This window comes from Oncorhynchus nerka, linkage group LG23 (genome assembly GCF_034236695.1).
Source record: "Oncorhynchus nerka isolate Pitt River linkage group LG23, Oner_Uvic_2.0, whole genome shotgun sequence".
In the NCBI taxonomy this organism is placed as follows: Eukaryota; Metazoa; Chordata; class Actinopteri; order Salmoniformes; family Salmonidae; genus Oncorhynchus; species Oncorhynchus nerka.
This window is the reverse complement of record NC_088418.1, coordinates 56,677,249-56,698,479: the sequence shown is the minus strand read 5'-3', so window position 1 is coordinate 56,698,479 and position 21,231 is coordinate 56,677,249. Positions and strand designations below refer to the sequence as shown.

At 49.6% G+C, this 21,231-nt stretch overlaps 1 protein-coding gene across 1 annotated transcript in view; it reads right to left on the bottom strand.

Moving 5' to 3' along the window:
• Positions 1–21,231, bottom strand: part of LOC115124269 (LHFPL tetraspan subfamily member 3 protein) — a 70,967-nt gene that overhangs the window by 2,142 nt on the left and 47,594 nt on the right. Inside the window, exon 2 of the mRNA XM_065008337.1 lies at positions 2,623–2,850. Within this exon, the coding sequence (XP_064864409.1) occupies positions 2,623–2,850 (228 nt within the window). The remainder of the gene's footprint in view (positions 1–2,622; positions 2,851–21,231) is intronic.

Genomic DNA, 21,231 nt, shown 5'->3' with positions numbered 1-21,231 from the left:
ACGCCAGTGGGTGGCAGTAGTGAGTAAGTCACCAATCAGTAGTAAGGTAATGACATCCTTATCTAAATGGCTCAGAGACCTCCGTTATAAACATAGTTAATCAGTGGACTGACACATACATTACTGCAACAGAACAATTAATCACTTTGCCAAAATGAGACTCAGTCATTGTGTTCTCTCTCTCCTTATAGCTGATTACGTGAAGTCAGACATCTTGAAACCCTTATAATATCGATAATTGAGGGCGTCTCGGATTTTGGAAGCAGAGCCTACTGGACTTAATTTGAATGTGTGCCCAATTGAGATACTCTCTCTCTCACTCTCCTCTCTCTCTCCTCCTGTCCCATAGCTGATCCTTACTCTGTTCCATGGCGTCCTCCTGCACTACCAGGCAGCCCTAGCCGATGCTGATCCAGTTCATGTGATTCATTTAGACAGGCTGACAGCCAAGCTGTGTAAACAGCCATTAGTGATTCATGACTCCGTAAATTCTCTCCCTTTTTCTTCCGTCTTATTTTCTACATCTCCCTCTCCTTTCCATTCCATCTCCCTCTCCTTTCCATTCCTTTTCATCTCCTTTCCATTCCTTTCCATCTCCCTCTCCTTTCCATTCCTTTTCATCTCCTTTCCATTCCTTTCCATCTCCTCTCCTTTCCTCCTTTCCATCTCCCTCTCCTTTCCATTCCTTTCCATCTCCCTCTCCTTTCCATCTCCCTCTCCTTTCCATTCCTTTGCATCTCCCTCTCCTTTCCTTTCCATCTCCCTCTCCTTTCCATTCCTTTCCATCTCCCTCTCCTTTCCAGTCCTTTCCATCTCCCTCTCCTTTCCATTTCTTTCCATCTCCCTCTCCTTTCCATTCCTTTCCATCTCCCTCTCCTTTCCATTCCTTTCCATCTCCCTCTCCTTTCCATTCCTTTCCATCTCCCTCTCCTTTCCATTTCTTTCCATCTCCCTCTCCATTCCTTTCCCTCTCCCTCTCCTTTCCATTTCTTTCCATCTCCCTCTTCTTTCCATTCCTTTCCATCTCCCTCTCCTTTCCATTCCATCTCCCTCTCCTTTCCATTCCTTTTCATCTCCCTCTCCTTTCCATTCCTTTCCATCTCCCTCTCCTTTCCATTCCTTTCCATCTCCCTCTCATTTCCATTTCTTTCCATCTCCCTCTCCTTTCCATTTCTTTCCATCTCCCTCTCCTTTCCATTTCTTTCCATCTCCCTCTCCTTTCCATTCCTTTCCATCTCCCTCTCCTTTCCATTCCTTTCCATCTCCCTCTCCTTTCCATCTCCCTCTCCTTTCCATCTCCTTCTCCTTTCCATCTCCTTCTCCTTTCCATCTCCTTCTCCTTTCCATCTCCCTCTCCTTTCCATTTCTTTCCATCTCCCTCTCCTTTCCATTCCTTTCCATCTCCCTCTCCTTTCCATTTCTTTCCATCTCCCTCTCCTTTCCATTTCTTTCCATCTCCCTCTCCTTTCCATCTCCCTCTCCTTTCCATTTCTTTCCATCTCCCTCTCCTTTCCATTCCTTTCCATCTCCCTCTCCTTTCCATTCCTTTCCATCTCCCTCTCCTTTCCATTCCTTTCCCTCTCCTTTCCATTTCTTTTCATCTCCCTCTCCTTTCCATTCCATCTCCCTCTCCTTTCCATTCCATCTCCCTTTCCATTCCATCTCCCTTTCCATTCCATCTCCCTCTCCTTTCCATCTCCCTCTCCTTTCCATCTCCCTCTCCTTTCTATTCCATTCCATTCCATCTCCCTCTCCTTTCCATTTCTTTCCATCTCCCTCTCCTTTCCACCTCCCTCTCCTTTCCATCTCCCTCTCCTTTCCATCTCCCTCTCCTTTCCATCTCCCTCTTCTTGTCGTTTTAGCCATTCTCTTTGACTCTGCCATCTTGTTTTCTTATCTTACTCTCATTCTCACACTTTCTCTCTCTCTCTCTGACTCACCAATCCCATCGGTAATAACAGTAAGCAGGTGTTATGTGAGAAGCAGTTCAAATATGTTAATTGGTGGTGGCTCGGGTGTGTGAAATTATGCTGAAAATATTTGCATAAAAAGGGACGATATATCAATGTCTACCGTGTGGGATGTGGGGTTTTCACAGCAGGGTACAGTTGTTACCTTTGACACACACCCACCCCATGCTATGGGCTTTGGAGGAGGGGGTTGATGAGAAGTGTGTATTTATTAGCCTAAATACATTAAAGCCCAAGATACGGGAGGGTCTGGAGGAGAGGGGGCTCAGACTTACCAAGGTTCTGTTATTCTGTTCAAGTGTTCTCCACTCCTGGTCCCGGAGAGCCAAAGGGTGTGCAGGTGTTTGGTCCAGCCCAGCACTAACACACCCGTATGTGCTGCCCTTCAGAGACAGGTAAACACCCTGTGGTCCCCAGGAGCAGGATTGAAGAGCATTGCTCTATGACCTTACACAGCCCTGAACTATCACACATATCACTTTGTGAGACAGCCTCTGTATGGCATGCTCACATGAGGAAAGTCCACAGCTCGTATTCATAAAGTATCTCAGGGTAGGAGTACTGATCTAGAATCAGGTAACCCCTCTCCAGGTAATCTTATTCATTATGACCTAAAATCACAAGCTGATCTTAGATCAAGTGTTGTCCTTACTATCCAGCAGCTCATCAGCCATCAGCCCATCCTGACGGTTTCCCAGGACGAAGGCCAGGAAGGAGAGTATCAGGGCGTCCATGATGCCCATGATAGCCAGGATGTAGGCCCAGCGCACGGAGCACGCTCCCAGGGTGTACTTGTCTGTCTGCTCCCCACACATCCTCTTCACCTCGTCACTGTCCCAGCCGTCTGGGTAGATCATACAGCCCAGAATCAGGCACGTACCTGGGATAGGAGGAGGGAGGGAGGGATGGAGAGAGGGAGGGATGGGGGGGATGGAGAGAGGGAGGGAGAAAGGAAGAGGAGTGAGAGAAAGGGGGAGATTACAGAAATGAGAGAGTACAGAAGAAATACATAAAGATGGAGGGAGAGAGAGACAAAGAGAGATAGAGTTAGCTTAACCAATACCATATTTATGCAGCATTCTAAACTCATCCGCTGTAGTCTCTCCTCCTCCTCCCCCTGTAGTCTCTCCTCCTCCTCCTCCCCCTGTAGTCTCTCCTCCTCCTCCCCCTGTAGTCTCTCCTCCTCCTCCCTCTGTAGTCGCTCCTCCTCCCCCTGTAGTCGCTCCTCCTCCCCTGTAGTCGCTCCTCCTCCTCCTCCCCCTGTAGTCGCTCCTCCTCCCCTGTAGTCGCTAGCTCCTCCTCCCCTGTAGCCTCTCCTCTCCTTCTCCCCTGTAGTCTCTCCTGTCCTCCCCCTGTAGTCTCTCCTCTCCTCTTCACCCTGTAGTCTCTCCTCCTCCCCCTGTAGTCTCTCCTCTCCTCTTCCCCCTGTAGTCTCTCCTGTCCTCCTCCCTGTAGTCTCTCCTCTCCTCTTCCCCCTGTAGTCTCTCCTCTCCTTCTCCCCTGTAGTCTCTCCTCTCCTCTTCCCCCTGTAGTCTCTCCTCTCCTCCTCCCCCTGTAAGTAGCCCAAACTTATAGCATTTGACAAAAACAATCATTTCAAACCTTGATTACATTGGGATATGATCACATATGCCTCTCTATTTCTGAATCATTGTGAGCAGATTGTCCTAGCCGGGAGAGTTAGTGCTGTGTCAGACTCCGGCACTGATGATCCACATTGCTAATCACTGTTCTCAGATCTGAGGATGGGACACCTGAGTTTCTTTCGTTTTTAAACGTTGATCTTGTTTATAGGTGCTGTGTGTGAGAGAGAGTGTTGGATTGGATGCTCTGCATTTGACTACGGTCCTCTCACTTCCAGACCTTTTCATAAATAACACAATACAGTCCTGAGGTGGGATGGTTGGTTCAGGGCTCTATTCACACTCAGAGCTCTCTCTATGAACAAAAATATAAACGCAACATGCAACAATTTCATAGATTTGACTGAGTTACAGTTTATATAACGAAATCAGTCAATTGAAATAAATTCATTAGGCCCTAATCAATTAAGAATGGGCCTCAGGATCTCGTTGTGGTATTTCTGTGCATTCAAATTGCCGTCGATATAATTAAATTGTGCTTGTTGTCCATATATAATGCTTGCCTGCCCATACCGTAACCCCAACGCCACTATGGGGCACTCAGCAAACCTCTCGCCCACACAACGCCATACGCGTGGTCTGCAGTTGTGAGGCCAATTGGACGTACTGCCAAATTCTCTAAAACGATGTTGGAGGTGGCTTATGGTAGAGAAATTAACATTTAATTATCTGGAAACTGCTCTGATGGACATTCCTGCTGTCAGCATGCCATGCTCACTAAAAACATATGGCATTGTGTTGTGTGACAAAACTGCACATTTTAGAGTAGCCCTTTATTCTCCCCAGCACAAGGAGCACCTGTGTAATGACCATGCTGTATGCCACACCTGTCAGGTGGATGGATTATCTTGACAAAGATAAAAACTAATGTAAACAAATGTGTGCACAACATTTGAGAGAAATAAGCTTTTTGTGCGTACGGAACTTTTCGGGGATCTTTTATTTCAACTCATGAAACATGTGACCAACACTTTACATGTTGTGTTTATATTTTTGTTCAGTGTATACAGCCTTCTCTATCTCTAGAGCTTCCCCTCTCCCTCCTCTCTATTCCCTTCTCTTTTTCCTTGTCTTTTCTTCCTCTCTCCCCATCTTTCTCTCTTGTCATCCTCTCTTTCTCTCCCCCCTCTCATGTGTTGCTAGCATTGAATGTGGATCTAGTGCTCGTCTGCCGATCTTTCTGCATATCCCAGCTCTCCCTGTTCACTGTATAACATATATCCTTGCCTCTGCTTTGAGGTTAGATAGCAAGAGAACATGCCATTACCACATATTGCATACTATGTTTTTAGGTAGTTTCTGAAGATTCTCTAACCTTCTCTCATTGAAAGTTAAGAGTCTGTCCTTGTTCTCTCTCTTTCTCCTAACTCCCCTTTCATCTTTTTATTACCTCTTTGTCTCTGTCTCGCTCTCTCTTCTCCTCCTCCCAGCTGATAGCTGTTGGCAGGGTAGAGGCCTGGGGGGAAATCAGGGAGTGGAGGAGTCAGAGTCTGGACCTTTCAGTCTTCGTCTCCATCCTCCCTCCAACTGTTGCTGCTTCTCCTCAACACAGACAGACAGCTCCTTAATCACAACTAATTACAGTCCCAGTTCTCTGCCCTTTCACTCCACGGCTGCTTAATGTCTTGATTGAGGCTGGCTGGTTGGTTGGTTGTGATTGAGGCTGGCTGGTTGGTTGGTTGGTTGTTGATTGAGGCTGGTTGGTTGGTTGGTTGGTTGTGATTGAGGCTGGTTGGTTGGTTGGTTGGTTGTGATTGAGGCTGGTTGGTTGGTTGGTTGGTTGTGATTGAGGCTGGTTGGTTGGTTGGTTGGTTGGTTGGTTGGTTGTGATTGAGGCTGGTTGGTTGGTTGGTTGGTTGTGATTGAGGTTGGTTGGTTGGTTGGTTGGTTGTGATTGAGGCTGGTTGGTTGGTTGGTTGGTTGTTGATTGTTGGTTGGTTGGTTGGATTTGGTTGGTTGGTTGGTTGGTTGTGATTGAGGCTGGTTGGTTGGTTGGTTGGTTGGTTGGTTGTGATTGAGGATGGTTGGTTGGTTGGTTGGTTGTGATTGAGGCTGGTTGGTTGGTTGGTTGTGATTGAGAATGGTTGGTTGGTTGGTTGGTTGGTTGGTTGTGATTGAGATTGGTTGGTTGGTTGGTTGTGATTGAGGCTGGTTGGTTGGTTGGCTGGTTGGTTGGTTGGTTGGTTGTGATTGAGGCTGGTTGGTTGGTTGGTTGTGATTTAGGCTGGTTGGTTGGTTGGTTGGTTGGTTGTGATTGAGGCTGGTTGGTTGGTTGGTTGGTTGGTTGTGATTGAGGCTGGTTGGTTGGTTGGTTGTGATTGAGGCTGGTTGGTTGGTTGTGATTGAGGCTGGTTGGTTGGTTGGTTGGTTGTGATTGAGGCTGGTTGGTTGGTTGGTTGGTTGTGATTGAGGCTGGTTGGTTGGTTGGTTGGTTGGTTGTGATTGAGGCTGGTTGGTTGGTTGGATGTGATTGAGGCTGGTTGGTTGGTTGGTTGGTTGGTTGTGATTGAGGCTGGTTGGTTGGTTGGTTGGTTGTGATTGAGGCTGGTTGGTTGGTTGTGATTGAGGCTGGTTGGTTGGTTGTGATTGAGGCTGGTTGGTTGGTTGGTTGTGATTGAGGCTGGTTGGTTGGTTGGTTGTGATTGAGGCTGGTTGGTTGGTTGGTTGTGATTGAGGATGGTTGGTTGGTTGTTGGTTGTGATTGAGGCTGGTTGGTTGGTTGGTTGTGATTGAGGCTGGTTGGTTGGTTGGTTGGTTGGTTGTGATTGAGGCTGGTTGGTTGGTTGGTTGGTTGTGATTGAGGATGGTTGGTTGGTTGGTTGGTTGTGATTGAGGCTGGTTGGTTGGTTGGTTGGTTGGTTGTGATTGAGGTTGGTTGGTTGGTTGGTTGGTTGGTTGGTTGGTTGTGATTGAGGCTGGTTGGTTGGTTGGTTGGTTGTGATTGAGGCTGGTTGGTTGGTTGGTTGGTTGGTTGTGATTGAGATTGGTTGGTTGGTTGGTTGGTTGGTTGTGATTGAGGCTGGTTGGTTGGTTGTGATTGAGGTTGGTTGGTTGGTTGGTTGGTTGTGATTGAGGCTGGTTGGTTGGTTGTGATTGAGGCTGGTTGGTTGGTTGGTTGTGATTGAGGCTGGTTGGTTGGTTGTGATTGAGGCTGGTTGGTTGGTTGTGATTGAGGCTGGTTGGTTGGTTGTGATTGAGGCTGGTTGTTTGGTTGTGATTGAGGCTGGTTGGTTGGTTGGTTGTGATTGAGGCTTACTGGCTGGTTGTGATTGAGGCTGGCTGGTTGTGATTGAGGCTGGCTGGCTGGTTGTGATTGAGGCTGGCTGGCTGGTTGTGATTGCGCCTGGCTGGTTGGTTGGTTGCGATTGGGGCTGGTTGGTTGGTTGGTTGGTTGGTTGTGATTGAGGCTGGTTGGTTGGTTGGTTGGTTGGTTGGTTGGTTGGTTGGTTGTGATTAAGGCTGGTTGGTTGGTTGGTTGGTTGGTTGGTTGGTTGTGATTGAGGCTGGTTGGTTGGTTGGTTGGTTGTGATTGAGGTTGGTTGGTTGGTTGGTTGTGATTGAGGCTGGTTGGTTGGTTGGTTGGTTGTGATTGAGGCTGGTTGGTTGGTTGGTTGGTTGTGATTGAGGCTGGTTGTTTGGTTGGTTGGTTGTGATTGAGGCTGGTTGGTTGGTTGTGATTGAGGCTGGTTGGTTGGTTGGTTGTGATTGAGGCTGGTTGGTTGGTTGGTTGTGATTGTGATTGTTGGCTGTGATTGGTTGGTTGGTTGTGATTGAGGCTGGCTGGTTGTGATTGAGGCTGGCTGGTTGTGATTGAGGCTGGCTGGTTGTGATTGAGGCTGGCTGGCTGGTTGTGATTGAGCCTGGCTGGTTGGTTGTGATTGAGCCTGGCTGGTTGGTTGGTTGCGATTGAAGCTGGTTGGTTGGTTGGTTGCGATTGAGGCTGGTTGGTTGGTTGGTTGCGATTGAGGCTGGTTGGTTGGTTGGTTGGTTGTGATTGAGGCTGGTTGGTTGGTTGGTTGGTTGGTTGGTTGTGATTGATGCTGGTTGGTTGTGATTGAGGCTGGTTGGTTGGTTGGTTGTGATTGAGGCTGGTTGGTTGGTTGTGATTGAGGCTGGTTGGTTGGTTGGTTGGTTGTGATTGAGCCTGGTTGGTTGGTTGGTTGTGATTGAGGATGGTTGGTTGGTTGGTTGGTTGTGATTGAGGCTGGTTGGTTGGTTGGTTGGTTGTGATTGAGGCTGGTTGGTTGGTTGGTTGGTTGGTTGGTTGGTTGGTTGGTTGTGATTGAGGCTGGTTGGTTGGTTGGCTGGTTGGTTGGTTGGTTGGTTGTGATTGAGGCTGGTTGGTTGGTTGGTTGGTTGTGATTGAGGCTGGTTGGTTGGTTGGTTGGTTGGTTGTGATTGAGGCTGTTAGTTGGTTGGTTGGTTGTGATTGAGGCTGGTTGGTTGGTTGGTTGGTTGGTTGTGATTGAGGCTGGTTGGTTGGTTGGTTGTGATTGAGGCTGGTTGGTTGGTTGGTTGTGATTGAGGCTGGTTGGTTGGTTGTTGTGATTGAGGCTGGCTGGCTGGTTGTGATTGAGGCTGGCTGGTTGGTTGGGATTGAGGCTGGCTGGTTGGTTGTGATTGAGCCTGGCTGGTTGGTTGGTTGTGATTGGGGCTGGTTGGTTGGTTGGTTGTGATTGAGGCTGGTTGGTTGGTTGGTTGTGATTGAGGCTGGTTGGTTGGTTGGTTGGTTGGTTGTGATTGAGGCTGGTTGGTTGGTTGGTTGGTTGTGATTGAGGCTGGTTGGTTGGTTGGTTGTGATTGAGGCTGGTTGGTTGGTTGGTTGTGATTGAGGCTGGTTGGTTGGTTGTGATTGAGGCTGGTTGGTTGGTTGTGATTGAGGTTGGTTGGTTGGTTGGTTGGTTGTGATTGATGCTGGTTGGTTGTGATTGAGGCTGGTTGGTTGGTTGGTTGTGATTGAGGCTGGTTGGTTGGTTGTGATTGAGGCTGGTTGGTTGGTTGTGATTGAGGCTGGTTGGTTGGTTGTGATTGAGGCTGGTTGGTTGGTTGTGATTGAGGCTGGTTGGTTGGTTGTGATTGAGGCTGGTTGGTTGGTTGTGATTGAAGCTGGTTGGTTGGTTGGTTGTGATTGAGGCTGGTTGGTTGGTTGGTTGTGATTGAGGCTGGTTGGCTGGTTGGTTGTGATTGAGGCTGGCTGGCTGGTTGTGATTGAGGCTGGCTGGTTGTGATTGAGGCTGGCTGGCTGGTTGTGATTGAGGCTGGCTGGCTGGTTGTGATTGAGCCTGGCTGGTTGGTTGGTTGGTTGTGATTGAGGCTGGTTGGTTGGTTGGTTGTGATTAAGGCTGGTTGGTTGGTTGGTTGGTTGGTTGGTTGTGATTGAGGCTGGTTGGTTGGTTGGTTGGTTGTGATTGAGGCTGGTTGGTTGGTTGGTTGTGATTGAGGCTGGTTGGTTGGTTGGTTGTGATTGAGGCTGGTTGGTTGGTTGGTTGTGATTGAGGCTGGTTGGTTGGTTGGTTGTGATTGAGGCTGGTTGGTTGGTTGGTTGGTTGGTTGGTTGTGATTGAGGCTGGTTGGTTGGTTGGTTGTGATTAAGGCTGGTTGGTTGGTTGGTTGGTTGGTTGGTTGTGATTGAGGCTGGTTGGTTGGTTGGTTGGTTGTGATTGAGGCTGGTTGGTTGGTTGGTTGTGATTGAGGCTGGTTGGTTGGTTGGTTGGTTGTGATTGAGGCTGGTTGGTTGGTTGGTTGGTTGTGATTGAGACTGGTTGGTTGGTTGTGATTGAGGCTGGCTGGTTGTGATTGAGCCTGGCTGGTTGGTTGCGATTGGGGCTGGTTGGTTGGTTGGTTGCGATTGGGGCTGGTTGGTTGCGATTGAGGCTGGTTGGTTGGTTGGTTGCGATTGAGGCTGGTTGGTTGGTTGGTTGGTTGGTTGTGATTGAGGCTGGTTGGTTGGTTGGTTGGTTGGTTGGTTGGTTGGTTGTGATTGATGCTGGTTGGTTGTGATTGATGCTGGTTGGTTGTGATTGAGGCTGGTTGGTTGGTTGGTTGGTTGTGATTGAGGCTGGTTGGTTGGTTGGGATTGAGGCTGGCTGGCTGGTTGTGATTGAGCCTGGCTGGTTGGTTGTGATTGAGCCTGGCTGGTTGGTTGGTTGCGATTGGGGCTGGTTGGTTGGTTGGTTGCGATTGAGGCTGGTTGGTTGGTTGGTTTTGATTGAGGCTGGTTGGTTGGTTGGTTGTGATTGAGGCTGGTTGGTTGGTTGGTTGTGATTGAGGCTGGTTGGTTGGTTGGTTGGTTGGTTGGTTGGTTGGTTGTGATTGAGGCTGGTTGGTTGGTTGGTTGGTTGTGATTGAGGCTGGTTGGTTGGTTGGTTGTGATTGAGGCTGGTTGGTTGGTTGTGATTGAGGTTGGTTGGTTGGTTGGTTGGTTGTGATTGATGCTGGTTGGTTGTGATTGAGGCTGGTTGGTTGGTTGGTTGTGATTGAGGCTGGTTGGTTGGTTGTGATTGAGGCTGGTTGGTTGGTTGTGATTGAGGCTGGTTGGTTGGTTGTGATTGAGGCTGGTTGGTTGGTTGTGATTGAGGCTGGTTGGTTGGTTGTGATTGAGGCTGGTTGGTTGGTTGTGATTGAGGCTGGTTGGTTGGTTGTGATTGAAGCTGGTTGGTTGGTTGGTTGTGATTGAGGCTGGTTGGCTGGTTGGTTGTGATTGAGGCTGGCTGGCTGGTTGTGATTGAGGCTGGCTGGTTGTGATTGAGGCTGGCTGGCTGGTTGTGATTGAGGCTGGCTGGCTGGTTGTGATTGAGCCTGGCTGGTTGGTTGGTTGGTTGTGATTGAGGCTGGTTGGTTGGTTGGTTGTGATTAAGGCTGGTTGGTTGGTTGGTTGGTTGTGATTGAGGCTGGTTGGTTGGTTGGTTGGTTGGTTGTGATTGAGGCTGGTTGGTTGGTTGGTTGTGATTGAGGCTGGTTGGTTGGTTGGTTGTGATTGAGGCTGGTTGGTTGGTTGGTTGGTTGTGATTGAGGCTGGTTGGTTGGTTGGTTGTGATTGAGGCTGGTTGGTTGGTTGGTTGGTTGGTTGTGATTGAGGCTGGTTGGTTGGTTGGTTGTGATTGAGGCTGGTTGGTTGGTTGGTTGGTTGTGATTGAGGCTGGTTGGTTGGTTGGTTGGTTGTGATTGAGACTGGTTGGTTGGTTGTGATTGAGGCTGGCTGGTTGTGATTGAGCCTGGCTGGTTGGTTGCGATTGGGGCTGGTTGGTTGGTTGGTTGCGATTGGGGCTGGTTGGTTGGTTGGTTGCGATTGAGGCTGGTTGGTTGGTTGGTTGCGATTGAGGCTGGTTGGTTGGTTGTTGGTTGGTTGGTTGTGATTGAGGTTGGTGGTTGGTTGGTTGGTTGTGATTGATGCTGGTTGGTTGTGTTGATGCTGGTTGGTTGTGATTGAGGCTGGTGGGTTGGTTGGTTGTGATTGAGGCTGGTTGGTTGGTTGGTTGTGATTGAGGCTGGTTGGTTGGTTGTTGTTATTGAGGCTGGTTGGTTGGTTGTTGTTTGATTGGCTGGTTGGTTGGTTGGTTGGTTGTGATTGAGGCTGGTTGGTTGGTTGGTTGGTTGTGATTGGTTGGTTGGTTGGTTGGTTGGTTGTGATTGAGGCTGGTTGGTTGGTTGGTTGGTTGTGATTGAGGCTGGTTGGTTGGTTGTGATTGAGGCTGGTTGGTTGGTTGTGATTGTTGGCTGGTTGGTTGGTTGGTTGTGATTGAGGCTGGTTGGTTGGTTGGTTGGTTGATTGAGGCTGGTTGGTTGGTTGGTTGTGATTGAGGCTGGTTGGTTGGTTGGTTGTGATTGAGGCTGGTTGGTTGGTTGGTTGTGATTGAGGCTGGTTGGTTGGTTGGTTGGTTGGTTGTGATTGAGGCTGGTTGGTTGGTTGGTTGGTTGGTTGTGATTGATGCTGGTTGGTTGGTTGGATTGAGGCTGGTTGGTTGGTTGTGATTGAGGCTGGTTGGTTGGTTGGTTGGTTGTGATTGAGGCTGGTTGGTTGGTTGGTTGGTTGTGATTTGGTTGGTTGGTTGGTTGGTTGTGATTGAGGCTGGTTGGTTGGTTGGCTGGTTGGTTGGTTGTGATTGAGGCTGGTTGGTTGGTTGGTTGGTTGGTTGTGATTGATTGGTTGGTTGGTTGGTTGGTTGGTTGTGATTGAGGCTGGTTGGTTGGTTGTGATTGAGGTTGGTTGGTTGGTTGGTTGGTTGTGATTGAGGCTGGTTGGTTGGTTGTGATTGAGGCTGGTTGGTTGGTTGGTTGTGATTGAGGCTGGTTGGTTGGTTGTGATTGAGGCTGGTTGGTTGGTTGTGATTGAGGCTGGTTGGTTGGTTGTGATTGAGGCTGGTTGGTTGGTTGTGATTGAAGCTGGTTGGTTGGTTGGTTGTGATTGAGGCTGGTTGGTTGGTTGGTTGGTTGTGATTGAGGCTGGTTGGCTGGTTGGTTGTGATTGAGGCTGGCTGGCTGGTTGTGATTGAGGCTGGCTGGTTGTGATTGAGGCTGGCTGGCTGGTTGTGATTGAGGCTGGCTGGCTGGTTGTGATTGAGGCTGGCTGGTTGGTTGGTTGCTGATTGGGGTTGGTTGGTTGGTTGGTTGGTTGGTTGTGATTGAGGCTGGTTGGTTGGTTGGTTGATTGGTTGGTTGGTTGGTTGGTTGTGATTAAGGCTGGTTGGTTGGTTGGTTGGTTGGTTGGTTGGTTGTGATTGAGGCTGGTTGGTTGGTTGGTTGGTTGTGATTGAGGCTGGTTGGTTGGTTGGTTGTGATTGAGGCTGGTTGGTTGGTTGGTTGGTTGTGATTGAGGCTGGTTGGTTGGTTGGTTGGTTGTGATTGAGGCTGGCTGGGTTGGTTGGTTGGTTGTGATTGAGGCTGGTTGGTTGGTTGTGATTGAGGCTGGTTGGTTGGTTGGTTGGTTGTGATTGAGGCTGGTTGGTTGGTTGGTTGGTTGTGATTGAGGCTGGTTGGTTGGTTGGTTGTGATTGAGGCTGGTTGGTTGGTTGTGATTGAGGCTGGTTGGTTGTGATTGGTTGGTTGGTTGTGATTGAGGCTGGCTGGTTGTGATTGAGGCTGGCTGGCTGGTTGGATTGGCCTGGCTGGTTGGTTGTGATTGAGGCTGGTTGGTTGGTTGGTTGTGATTGAAGCTGGTTGGTTGGTTGGTTGTGATTGAGGCTGGTTGGTTGGTTGGTTGTGATTGAGGCTGGTTGGTTGGTTGGTTGGTTGTGATTGAGGCTGGTTGGTTGGTTGGTTGGTTGGTTGGTTGTGATTGATGCTGGTTGGTTGTGATTGAGGCTGGTTGGTTGGTTGGTTGTGATTGAGGCTGGTTGGTTGGTTGTGATTGAGGCTGGTTGGTTGGTTGGTTGGTTGGTTGTGATTGGTTGGTTGGTTGGTTGGTTGTGATTGGTTGGTTGGTTGGTTGGTTGGTTGTGATTGAGGCTGGTTGGTTGGTTGGTTGGTTGTGATTGAGTTGTGATTGGTTGGTTGGTTGGTTGGTTGGTTGGTTGGTTGGTTGTGATTGAGGCTGGTTGGTTGGTTGGTTGGTTGGCTGGTTGGTTGGTTGGTTGGTTGTGATTGAGGCTGGTTGGTTGGTTGGTTGGTTGTGATTGAGGCTGGTTGGTTGGTTGGTTGGTTGGTTGTGATTGAGGCTGGTTGGTTGGTTGGTTGTGATTGAGGCTGGTTGGTTGGTTGGTTGTGATTGGTTGCTGATTGGCTGGTTAGTTGGTTGGTTGGTTGTGATTGAGGCTGGTTGGTTGGTTGGTTGTGATTGAGGCTGGTTGGTTGGTTGGTTGTGATTGAGGCTGGCTGGCTGGTTGTGATTGAGGCTGGCTGGCTGGTTGGGATTGAGGCTGGCTGGCTGGTTGTGATTGAGCCTGGCTGGTTGGTTGGTTGTGATTGGGGCTGGTTGGTTGGTTGGTTGGATTGAGGCTGGTTGGTTGGTTGGTTGTGATTGAGGCTGGTTGGTTGGTTGGTTGTGATTGAGGCTGGTTGGTTGGTTGGTTTGGTTGAGGCTGGTTGGTTGGTTGGTTGGTTGGTTGTGATTGAGGCTGGTTGGTTGGTTGGTTGGTTGGTTGTGATTGAGGCTGGTTGGTTGGTTGGTTGTGATTGAGGCTGGCTGGCTGGTTGTGATTGGTTGGTTGGTTGTGATTGAGGCTGGTTGGTTGGTTGGTTGATTGGGGCTGGTTGGTTGGTTGGTTGTGATTGAGGCTGGTTGGTTGGTTGGTTGGTTGGTTGGTTGTGTTGTTGGTTGGTTGGTTGTGATTGAGGCTGGTTGGTTGGTTGGTTGTGATTGAGGCTGGTTGGTTGGTTGTGATTGAGGCTGGTTGTTGGTTGGTTGTGATTGAGGCTGGTTGGTTGGTTGGTGATTGAGGCTGGTTGGTTGGTTGTGATTGAGGCTGGTTGGTTGGTTGGTTGTGATTGAGGCTGGTTGGTTGGTTGTGATTGAAGGCTGGTTGGTTGGTTGGTTGTGATTGAGGCTGGTTGGTTGGTTGGTTGTGATTGAGGCTGGTTGGTTGGTTGGTTGTGATTGAGGCTGGCTGGTTGGTTGTGATTGAGGCTGGCTGGTTGTGATTGAGGCTGGCTGGCTGGTTGTGATTGAGGCTGGCTGGCTGGTTGTGATTGAGCCTGGCTGGTTGGTTGGTTGGTTGTGATTGAGGCTGGTTGGTTGGTTGGTTGTGATTAAGGCTGGTTGGTTGGTTGGTTGGTTGGTTGGTTGTGATTGAGGCTGGTTGGTTGGTTGGTTGGTTGTGATTGAGGCTGATTGGTTGGTTGGTTGTGATTGAGGTTGGTTGGATTTGGTTGGTTGTGATTGAGGCTGGTTGGTTGGTTGGTTGTGATTGAGGCTGGTTGGTTGGTTGGTTGTGATTGAGGCTGGTTGGTTGGTTGGTTGGTTGGTTGGTTGTGATTGAGGCTGGTTGGTTGGTTGGTTGTGATTAAGGCTGGTTGGTTGGTTGGTTGGTTGGTTGGTTGTGATTGAGGCTGGTTGGTTGGTTGGTTGGTTGTGATTGAGGCTGGTTGGTTGGTTGGTTGTGATTGAGGCTGGTTGGTTGGTTGGTTGGTTGGTTGGTTGTGATTGAGGCTGGTTGGTTGGTTGGCTGGTTGGTTGGTTGGTTGGTTGTGATTGAGGCTGGTTGGTTGGTTGGTTGGATGCGATTGGGGCTGGTTGGTTGGTTGGTTGCGATTTGGGGTTGGTTGGTTGCGATTGAGGCTGGTTGGTTGGTTGGTTGCGATTGAGGCTGGTTGGTTGGTTGGTTGGTTGGTTGTGATTGAGGCTGGTTGGTTGGTTGGTTGGTTGGTTGGTTGGTTGGTTGTGATTGATGCTGGTTGGTTGTGATTGATGCTGGTTGGTTGGTTGTGATTGAGGCTGGTTGGTTGGTTGGTTGGTTGTGATTGAGGCTGGTTGGTTGGTTGGCTGATTGAGGCTGGTTGGCTGGTTGTGATTGGTTGGCCTGGTTGGTTGGTTGGTTGTGATTGAGCCTGGCTGGTTGGTTGGTTGGTTGGGGCTGGTTGGTTGGTTGGTTGTGATTGAGGCTGGTTGGTTGGTTGGTTTTGGTTGTTGGCTGGATTTGGTTGGTTGGTTGTGATTGAGGCTGGTTGGTTGGTTGGTTGGTTGGTTGATTGATTGGCTGGTTGGTTGGTTGGTTGGTTGGTTGGTTGGTTGGTTGTGATTGAGGCTGGTTTGGTTGTGATTGAGGCTGGTTGGCTGGTTGGTTGTGATTGAGGCTGGTTGGTTGGTTGTGATTGAGGCTGGCTGGTTGGTTGTGATTGAGGTTGGCTGGCTGGTTGGATTGAGGCTGGTTGATGGCTGGTTGGTTGTGATTGAGGCTGGTTGGTTGGTTGGTTGTGATTGAGGCTGGTTGGTTGGTTGTGATTGAGGCTGGTTGGTTGGTTGTGATTGAGGCTGGTTGGTTGGTTGTGATTGAGGCTGGTTGGTTGGTTGTGATTGAGGCTGGTTGGTTGGTTGTGATTGAGGCTGGTTGGTTGGTTGTGATTGAAGCTGGTTGGTTGGTTGGTTGTGATTGAGGCTGGTTGGCTGGTTGGTTGTGATTGAGGCTGGCTGGCTGGTTGTGATTGAGGCTGGCTGGCTGGTTGTGATTGAGGCTGGCTGGCTGGTTGTGATTGAGGCTGGCTGGCTGGTTGTGATTGAGCCTGGCTGGTTGGTTGGTTGGTTGTGATTGAGGCTGGTTGGTTGGTTGGTTGTGATTAAGGCTGGTTGGTTGGTTGGTTGGTTGGTTGTGATTGAGGCTGGTTGGTTGTGATTGAGGCTGGTTGGTTGGTTGTGATTGAGGCTGGTTGGTTGGTTGGTTGTGATTGTTGGTTGGTTGGTTGGTTGGTTGTGGTTGAGGATTGGCTGGTTGGTTGGTTGGTTGTGATTGAGGCTGGTTGGTTGGTTGGTTGTGATTGAGGCTGGTTGGTTGGTTGGTTGGTTGGTTGGCTGGCTGGTTGTGATTGAGGCTGGCTGGTTGGTTGGTTGGTTGTGATTGAGGCTGGCTGGTTGGTTGGTTGGTGGGGCTGGTTGGTTGGTTGTGATTGAGGCTGGTTGGTTGGTTGGTTGGATTGCTGATTGTTGGTTGGTTGGTTGGTTTGTGATTGAGGCTGGTTGGTTGTGATTGGTTGTGATTGGCTGGTTGGTTGTGATTGAGGCTGGTGATTGGCTGGTTGGTTGGTTGGTTGTGATTGAGGCTGGTTGGTTGGTTGTGATTGCTGGTTGAGGCTGGTTGGTTGGTTGGTTGTGATTGAGGCTGGTTGGTTGGTTGGTTGGTTGGTTGTGATTGAGGCTGGTTGGTTGGTTGGTTGGTTGGTTGGTTGGTTGGTTTGATTGGCTGGTTGGTTGTGATTGAGGCTGGTTGGTTGTGATTGAGGCTGGTTGGTTGGTTGGTTGTGATTGAGGCTGGTTGGTTGGTTGGTTGTGATTGAGGCTGGTTGGTTGGTTGGTTGTGATTGAGGCTGGTTGGTTGGTTGGTTGTGATTGAGGCTGGTTGGTTGGTTGGCTGGTTGGTTGATTGAGGCTGATTGAGGTTGGTTGGTTGGTTGTGATTGAGGCTGGTTGGTTGGTTGGTTGGTTGGTTGTGATTGAGGCTGGTTGGTTGGTTGGTTGGTTGTGATTGAGGTTGTGATTGAGGCTGGTTGGTTGGTTGGTTGGTTGGTTGTGATTGAGGCTGGTTGGTTGGTTGGCTGGTTGGTTGGTTGGTTGGTTGTGATTGAGGCTGGTTGTTGGTTGGTTGGTTGTGATTGAGGCTGGTTGGTTGGTTGGTTGGTTGGTTGGTTGGTTGTGATTGAGGCTGGTTGGTTGGTTGGTTGGTTGGTTGTGATTGAGGCTGGTTGGTTGGTTGGTTGTGATTGAGGCTGGTTGGTTGGTTGGTTGGTTGGTTGGTTGTGATTGAGGCTGGTTGGTTGGTTGGTTGGTTGTGATTTAGGCTGGTTGGTTGGTTGGTTGTGATTGATGCTGGTTGGTTGGTTGGTTGTGATTGAGGCTGGTTGGTTGGTTGGTTGGTTGTGATTGAGGCTGGTTGGTTGGTTGGTTGGTTGTGATTGATTGTTGGCTGGTTGGTTGGTTGGTTGGTTGTGATTGAGGCTGGTTGGTTGGTTGGTTGGTTGGATTTGGTTGGTTGGTTGTGATTGAGGCTGGTTGGTTGTTATGTTGGCTGGTTGGTTGGTTGTGATTGAGGCTGGTTGGTTGGTTGGTTGGTTGTGATTGAGGCTGGTTGGTTGGTTGGTTGGTTGTGATTGAGGCTGGTTGGTTGGTTGGTTGGTTGTGATTGATGGTTGGTTGGTTGTGATTGAGGCTGGTTGGTTGGTTGGTTGTGATTGAGGCTGGTTGGTTGGTTGGTTGGTTTGATTGAGGCTGGTTGGTTGGTTGTGATTGAGGCTGGTTGGTTGGTTGGTTGTTATGATTGAGGCTGGTTGGTTGGTTGTGATTGAGGCTGGTTGGTTGGTTGGATTGAGGCTGGTTGGTTGGTTGTGATTGAGGCTGGTTGGTTGGTTGGTTGTGATTGAGGCTGGTTGGTTGGTTGGTTGGTTGTGATTGAGGCTGGTTGGGCTGGTTGGTTGTGATTGAGGCTGGTTGGTTGGTTGTGATTGAGGCTGGCTGGTTGTGATTGAGGCTGGTTGGTTGGTTGTGATTGAGGCTGGTTGGTTGGTTGTGATTGAGGCTGGTTGGTTGGTTGTGATTGAGGCTGGCTGGTTGGTTGGTTGGTTGGTTGTGATTTGGTTGGTTGTGATTGAGGCTGGTTGGTTGGTTGGTTGTGATTGAGGCTGGTTGGTTGGTTGGTTGGTTTGATTGGACTGGTTGGTTGGTTGTGATTGAGGCTGGCTGGTTGGTTGGTTGCTGTTTGATTGGCTGGTTGGTTGGTTGTGATTGAGCCTGGCTGGTTGGTTGGTTGTGATTGAAGCTGGTTGGTTGGTTGGTTGTGATTGAGGCTGGTTGGTTGGTTGGTTGTGATTGAGGCTGGTTGGCTGGTTGGTTGTGATTGAGGCTGGCTGGCTGGTTGTGATTGTTGGTTGGTTGGTTGTGATTGAGGCTGGTTGGTTGGTTGGTTGGTTGTGATTGAGGCTGGTTGGTTGGTTGTTGATTGAGGCTGGTTGGGCTGGTTGTGATTGAGCCTGGCTGGTTGGTTGGTTGGTTGGTTGGTTGTGATTGAGGCTGGTTGGTTGGTTGTGATTGAGGCTGGTTGGTTGGTTGGTTGGTTGTGATTGAGGCTGGTTGGTTGGTTGGTTGTGATTGAGGCTGGTTGGTTGGTTGGTTGGTTGGTTGTGATTGAGGCTGGTTGGTTGGTTGGTTGTGATTGAGGCTGGTTGGTTGGTTGGTTGGTTGTGATTGAGGCTGGTTGGTTGGTTGGTTGTGATTGAGGCTGGTTGGTTGGTTGGTTGTGATTGAGGCTGGTTGGTTGGATTGGTTGGTTGGCTGGCTGGTTGGTTGGTTGGTTGGTTGTGATTGAGACTGGTTGGTTGGTTGTGATTGAGGCTGGCTGGTTGTGATTGAGGCTGGCTGGCTGGTTGTGATTGAGCCTGGCTGGTTGGTTGTGATTGAGCCTGGCTGGTTGGTTGGTTGCGATTGGGGCTGGTTGGTTGGTTGGTTGCGATTGAGGCTGGTTGGTTGGTTTGTGATTGAGGCTGGTTGGTTGGTTGGTTGGTTGGTTGTGATTGAGGCTGGTTGGTTGGTTGGTTGGTTGGTTGGTTGGTTGGTTGTGATTGATGCTGGTTGGTTGTGATTGAGGCTGGTTGGTTGTGATTGAGGCTGGTTGGTTGGTTGGTTGTGATTGAGGCTGGTTGGTTGGTTGGTTGTGATTGAGGCTGGTTGGTTGGTTGGTTGTGATTGAGGCTGGTTGGTTGGTTGGTTGTGATTGAGGCTGGTTGGTTGGTTGGTTGGTTGTGATTGAGGCTGGTTGGTTGGTTGGTTGTGATTGAGGCTGGTTGGTTGGTTGGTTGGTTGTGATTGAGGCTGGTTGGTTGGTTGGTTGGTTGTGATTGAGACTGGTTGGTTGGTTGTTGGTTGTTGGCTGGCTGGTTGTGATTGAGGCTGGTTGGTTGGTTGTGATTGAGCCTGGCTGGTTGGTTGTGATTGAGGCCTGGTTGGTTGGTTGTTTGTTGCGATTGGGGCTGGTTGGTTGGTTGGTTGCGATTGAGGCTGGTTGGTTGTTGCGATTGAGGCTGGTTGGTTGGTTGGTTGGTTGAGGCTGGTTGGTTGGTTGGTTGGTTGGTTGTGGTTGAGGCTGGTTGTTGGTTGTTGGTTGTTGGTTGGTTGGTTGTGATTGATGCTGGTTGGTTGTGATTTGGTTGGTTGGTTGTGATTGAGGCTGGTTGGTTGGTTGTGATTGAGGCTGGTTGGTTGGTTGGTTGGTTGTGATTGAGGCTGGTTGGTTGGTTGGTTGGTTGGTTGATTGAGGATGGTTGGTTGGTTGGTTGGTTGTGATTGAGGCTGGTTGGTTGGTTTGGTTGTTGATGATTGAGGCTGGTTGGTTGGTTGGTTGGTTGGTTGTGATTGAGGCTGGTTGGTTGGTTGGTTGGTTGTGATTGAGGCTGGTTGGTTGGTTGGTTGGTTGGTTGGTTGGTTGGTTGGTTGGTTGGTTGATTGATTGGTTGGTTGTGATTGAGGCTGGTTGGTTGGTTGGTTGTGATTGGTTGGTTGGTTGGTTGTGATTGAGGCTGGTTGGTTGGTTGGATTGGCTGGTTGGTTGTTGTGATTGAGGCTGGCTGGTTGGTTGGTTGAGGCTGGTTGGTTGGTTGTGATTGAGGCTGGTTGGTTGGTTGGTTGTGATTGAGGCTGGTTGGTTGGTTGGTTGTGATTGAGGCTGGTTGGCTGGTTGGTTGGATTGGTTGGCTGGCTGGTTGTGATTGGCTGGTTGGTTGGTTGGTTGGTTGGTTGGTTGTGATTGAGGCTGCTGGCTGGTTGTGATTGAGGCTGGCTGGTTGGTTGTGATTGTGTTGGTTGGTTGGTTGGTTGTGATTGAGGCTGGTTGGTTGGTTGGTTGGTTGTGATTGAGGCTGGTTGGTTGGTTGGTTGGTTGGTTGGTGATTGATGGTTGGTTGGTTGGTTGGTTGTGATTGAGGCTGGTTGGTTGGTTGGTTGGTTGGTTGTGATTGAGGCTGGTTGGTTGGTTGGTTGGTTGGTTGGTTGGTTGGTTGTGATTGATGCTGGTTGGTTGTGATTGAGGCTGGTTGGTTGGTTGGTTGTGATTGAGGCTGGTTGGTTGGTTGTGATTGAGGCTGGTTGGTTGGTTGTGATTGAGGCTGGTTGGTTGGTTGTGATTGAGGCTGGTTGGTTGGTTGTGATTGAAGCTGGTTGGTTGGTTGGTTGTGATTGAGGCTGGTTGGTTGGTTGGTTGTGATTGAGGCTGGTTGGCTGGTTGGTTGTGATTGAGGCTGGCTGGCTGGTTGTGATTGAGGCTGGCTGGTTGTGATTGAGGCTGGCTGGCTGGTTGTGATTGATGCTGGCTGGCTGGTTGTGATTGAGCCTGGCTGGTTGGTTGGTTGGTTGGTTGTGATTGAGGCTGGTTGGTTGGTTGGTTGTGATTGATGCTGGTTGGTTGTGATTGAGGCTGGTTGGTTGGTTGGTTGTGATTGAGGCTGGTTGGTTGGTTGTGATTGAGTCTGGTTGGTTGGTTGTGATTGAGGCTGGTTGGTTGGTTGTGATTGAAGCTGGTTGGTTGGTTGGATGTGATTGAGGCTGGTTGGCTGGTTGGTTGTGATTGAGGCTGGTTGGCTGGTTGGTTGTGATTGAGGCTGGCTGGCTGGTTGTGATTGAGGCTGGCTGGTTGTGATTGAGGCTGGCTGGCTGGTTGTGATTGAGGCTGGCTGGCTGGTTGTGATTGAGGCTGGCTGGCTGGTTGTGATTGAGCCTGGCTGGTTGGTTGGTTGGTTGGTTGTGATTGAGGCTGGTTGGTTGGTTGGTTGTGATTAAGGCTGGTTGGTTGGTTGGTTGGTTGGTTGGTTGTGATTGAGGCTGGTTGGTTGGTTGGTTGGTTGTGATTGAGGCTGGTTGGTTGGTTGTGATTGAGGCTGGTTGGTTGGTTGGTTGGTTGGTTGGTTGGTTGGTTGTGATTGAGGCTGGTTGGTTGGTTGGTTGTGATTGAGGCTGGTTGGTTGGTTGGTTGTGATTGAGGCTGGTTGGTTGG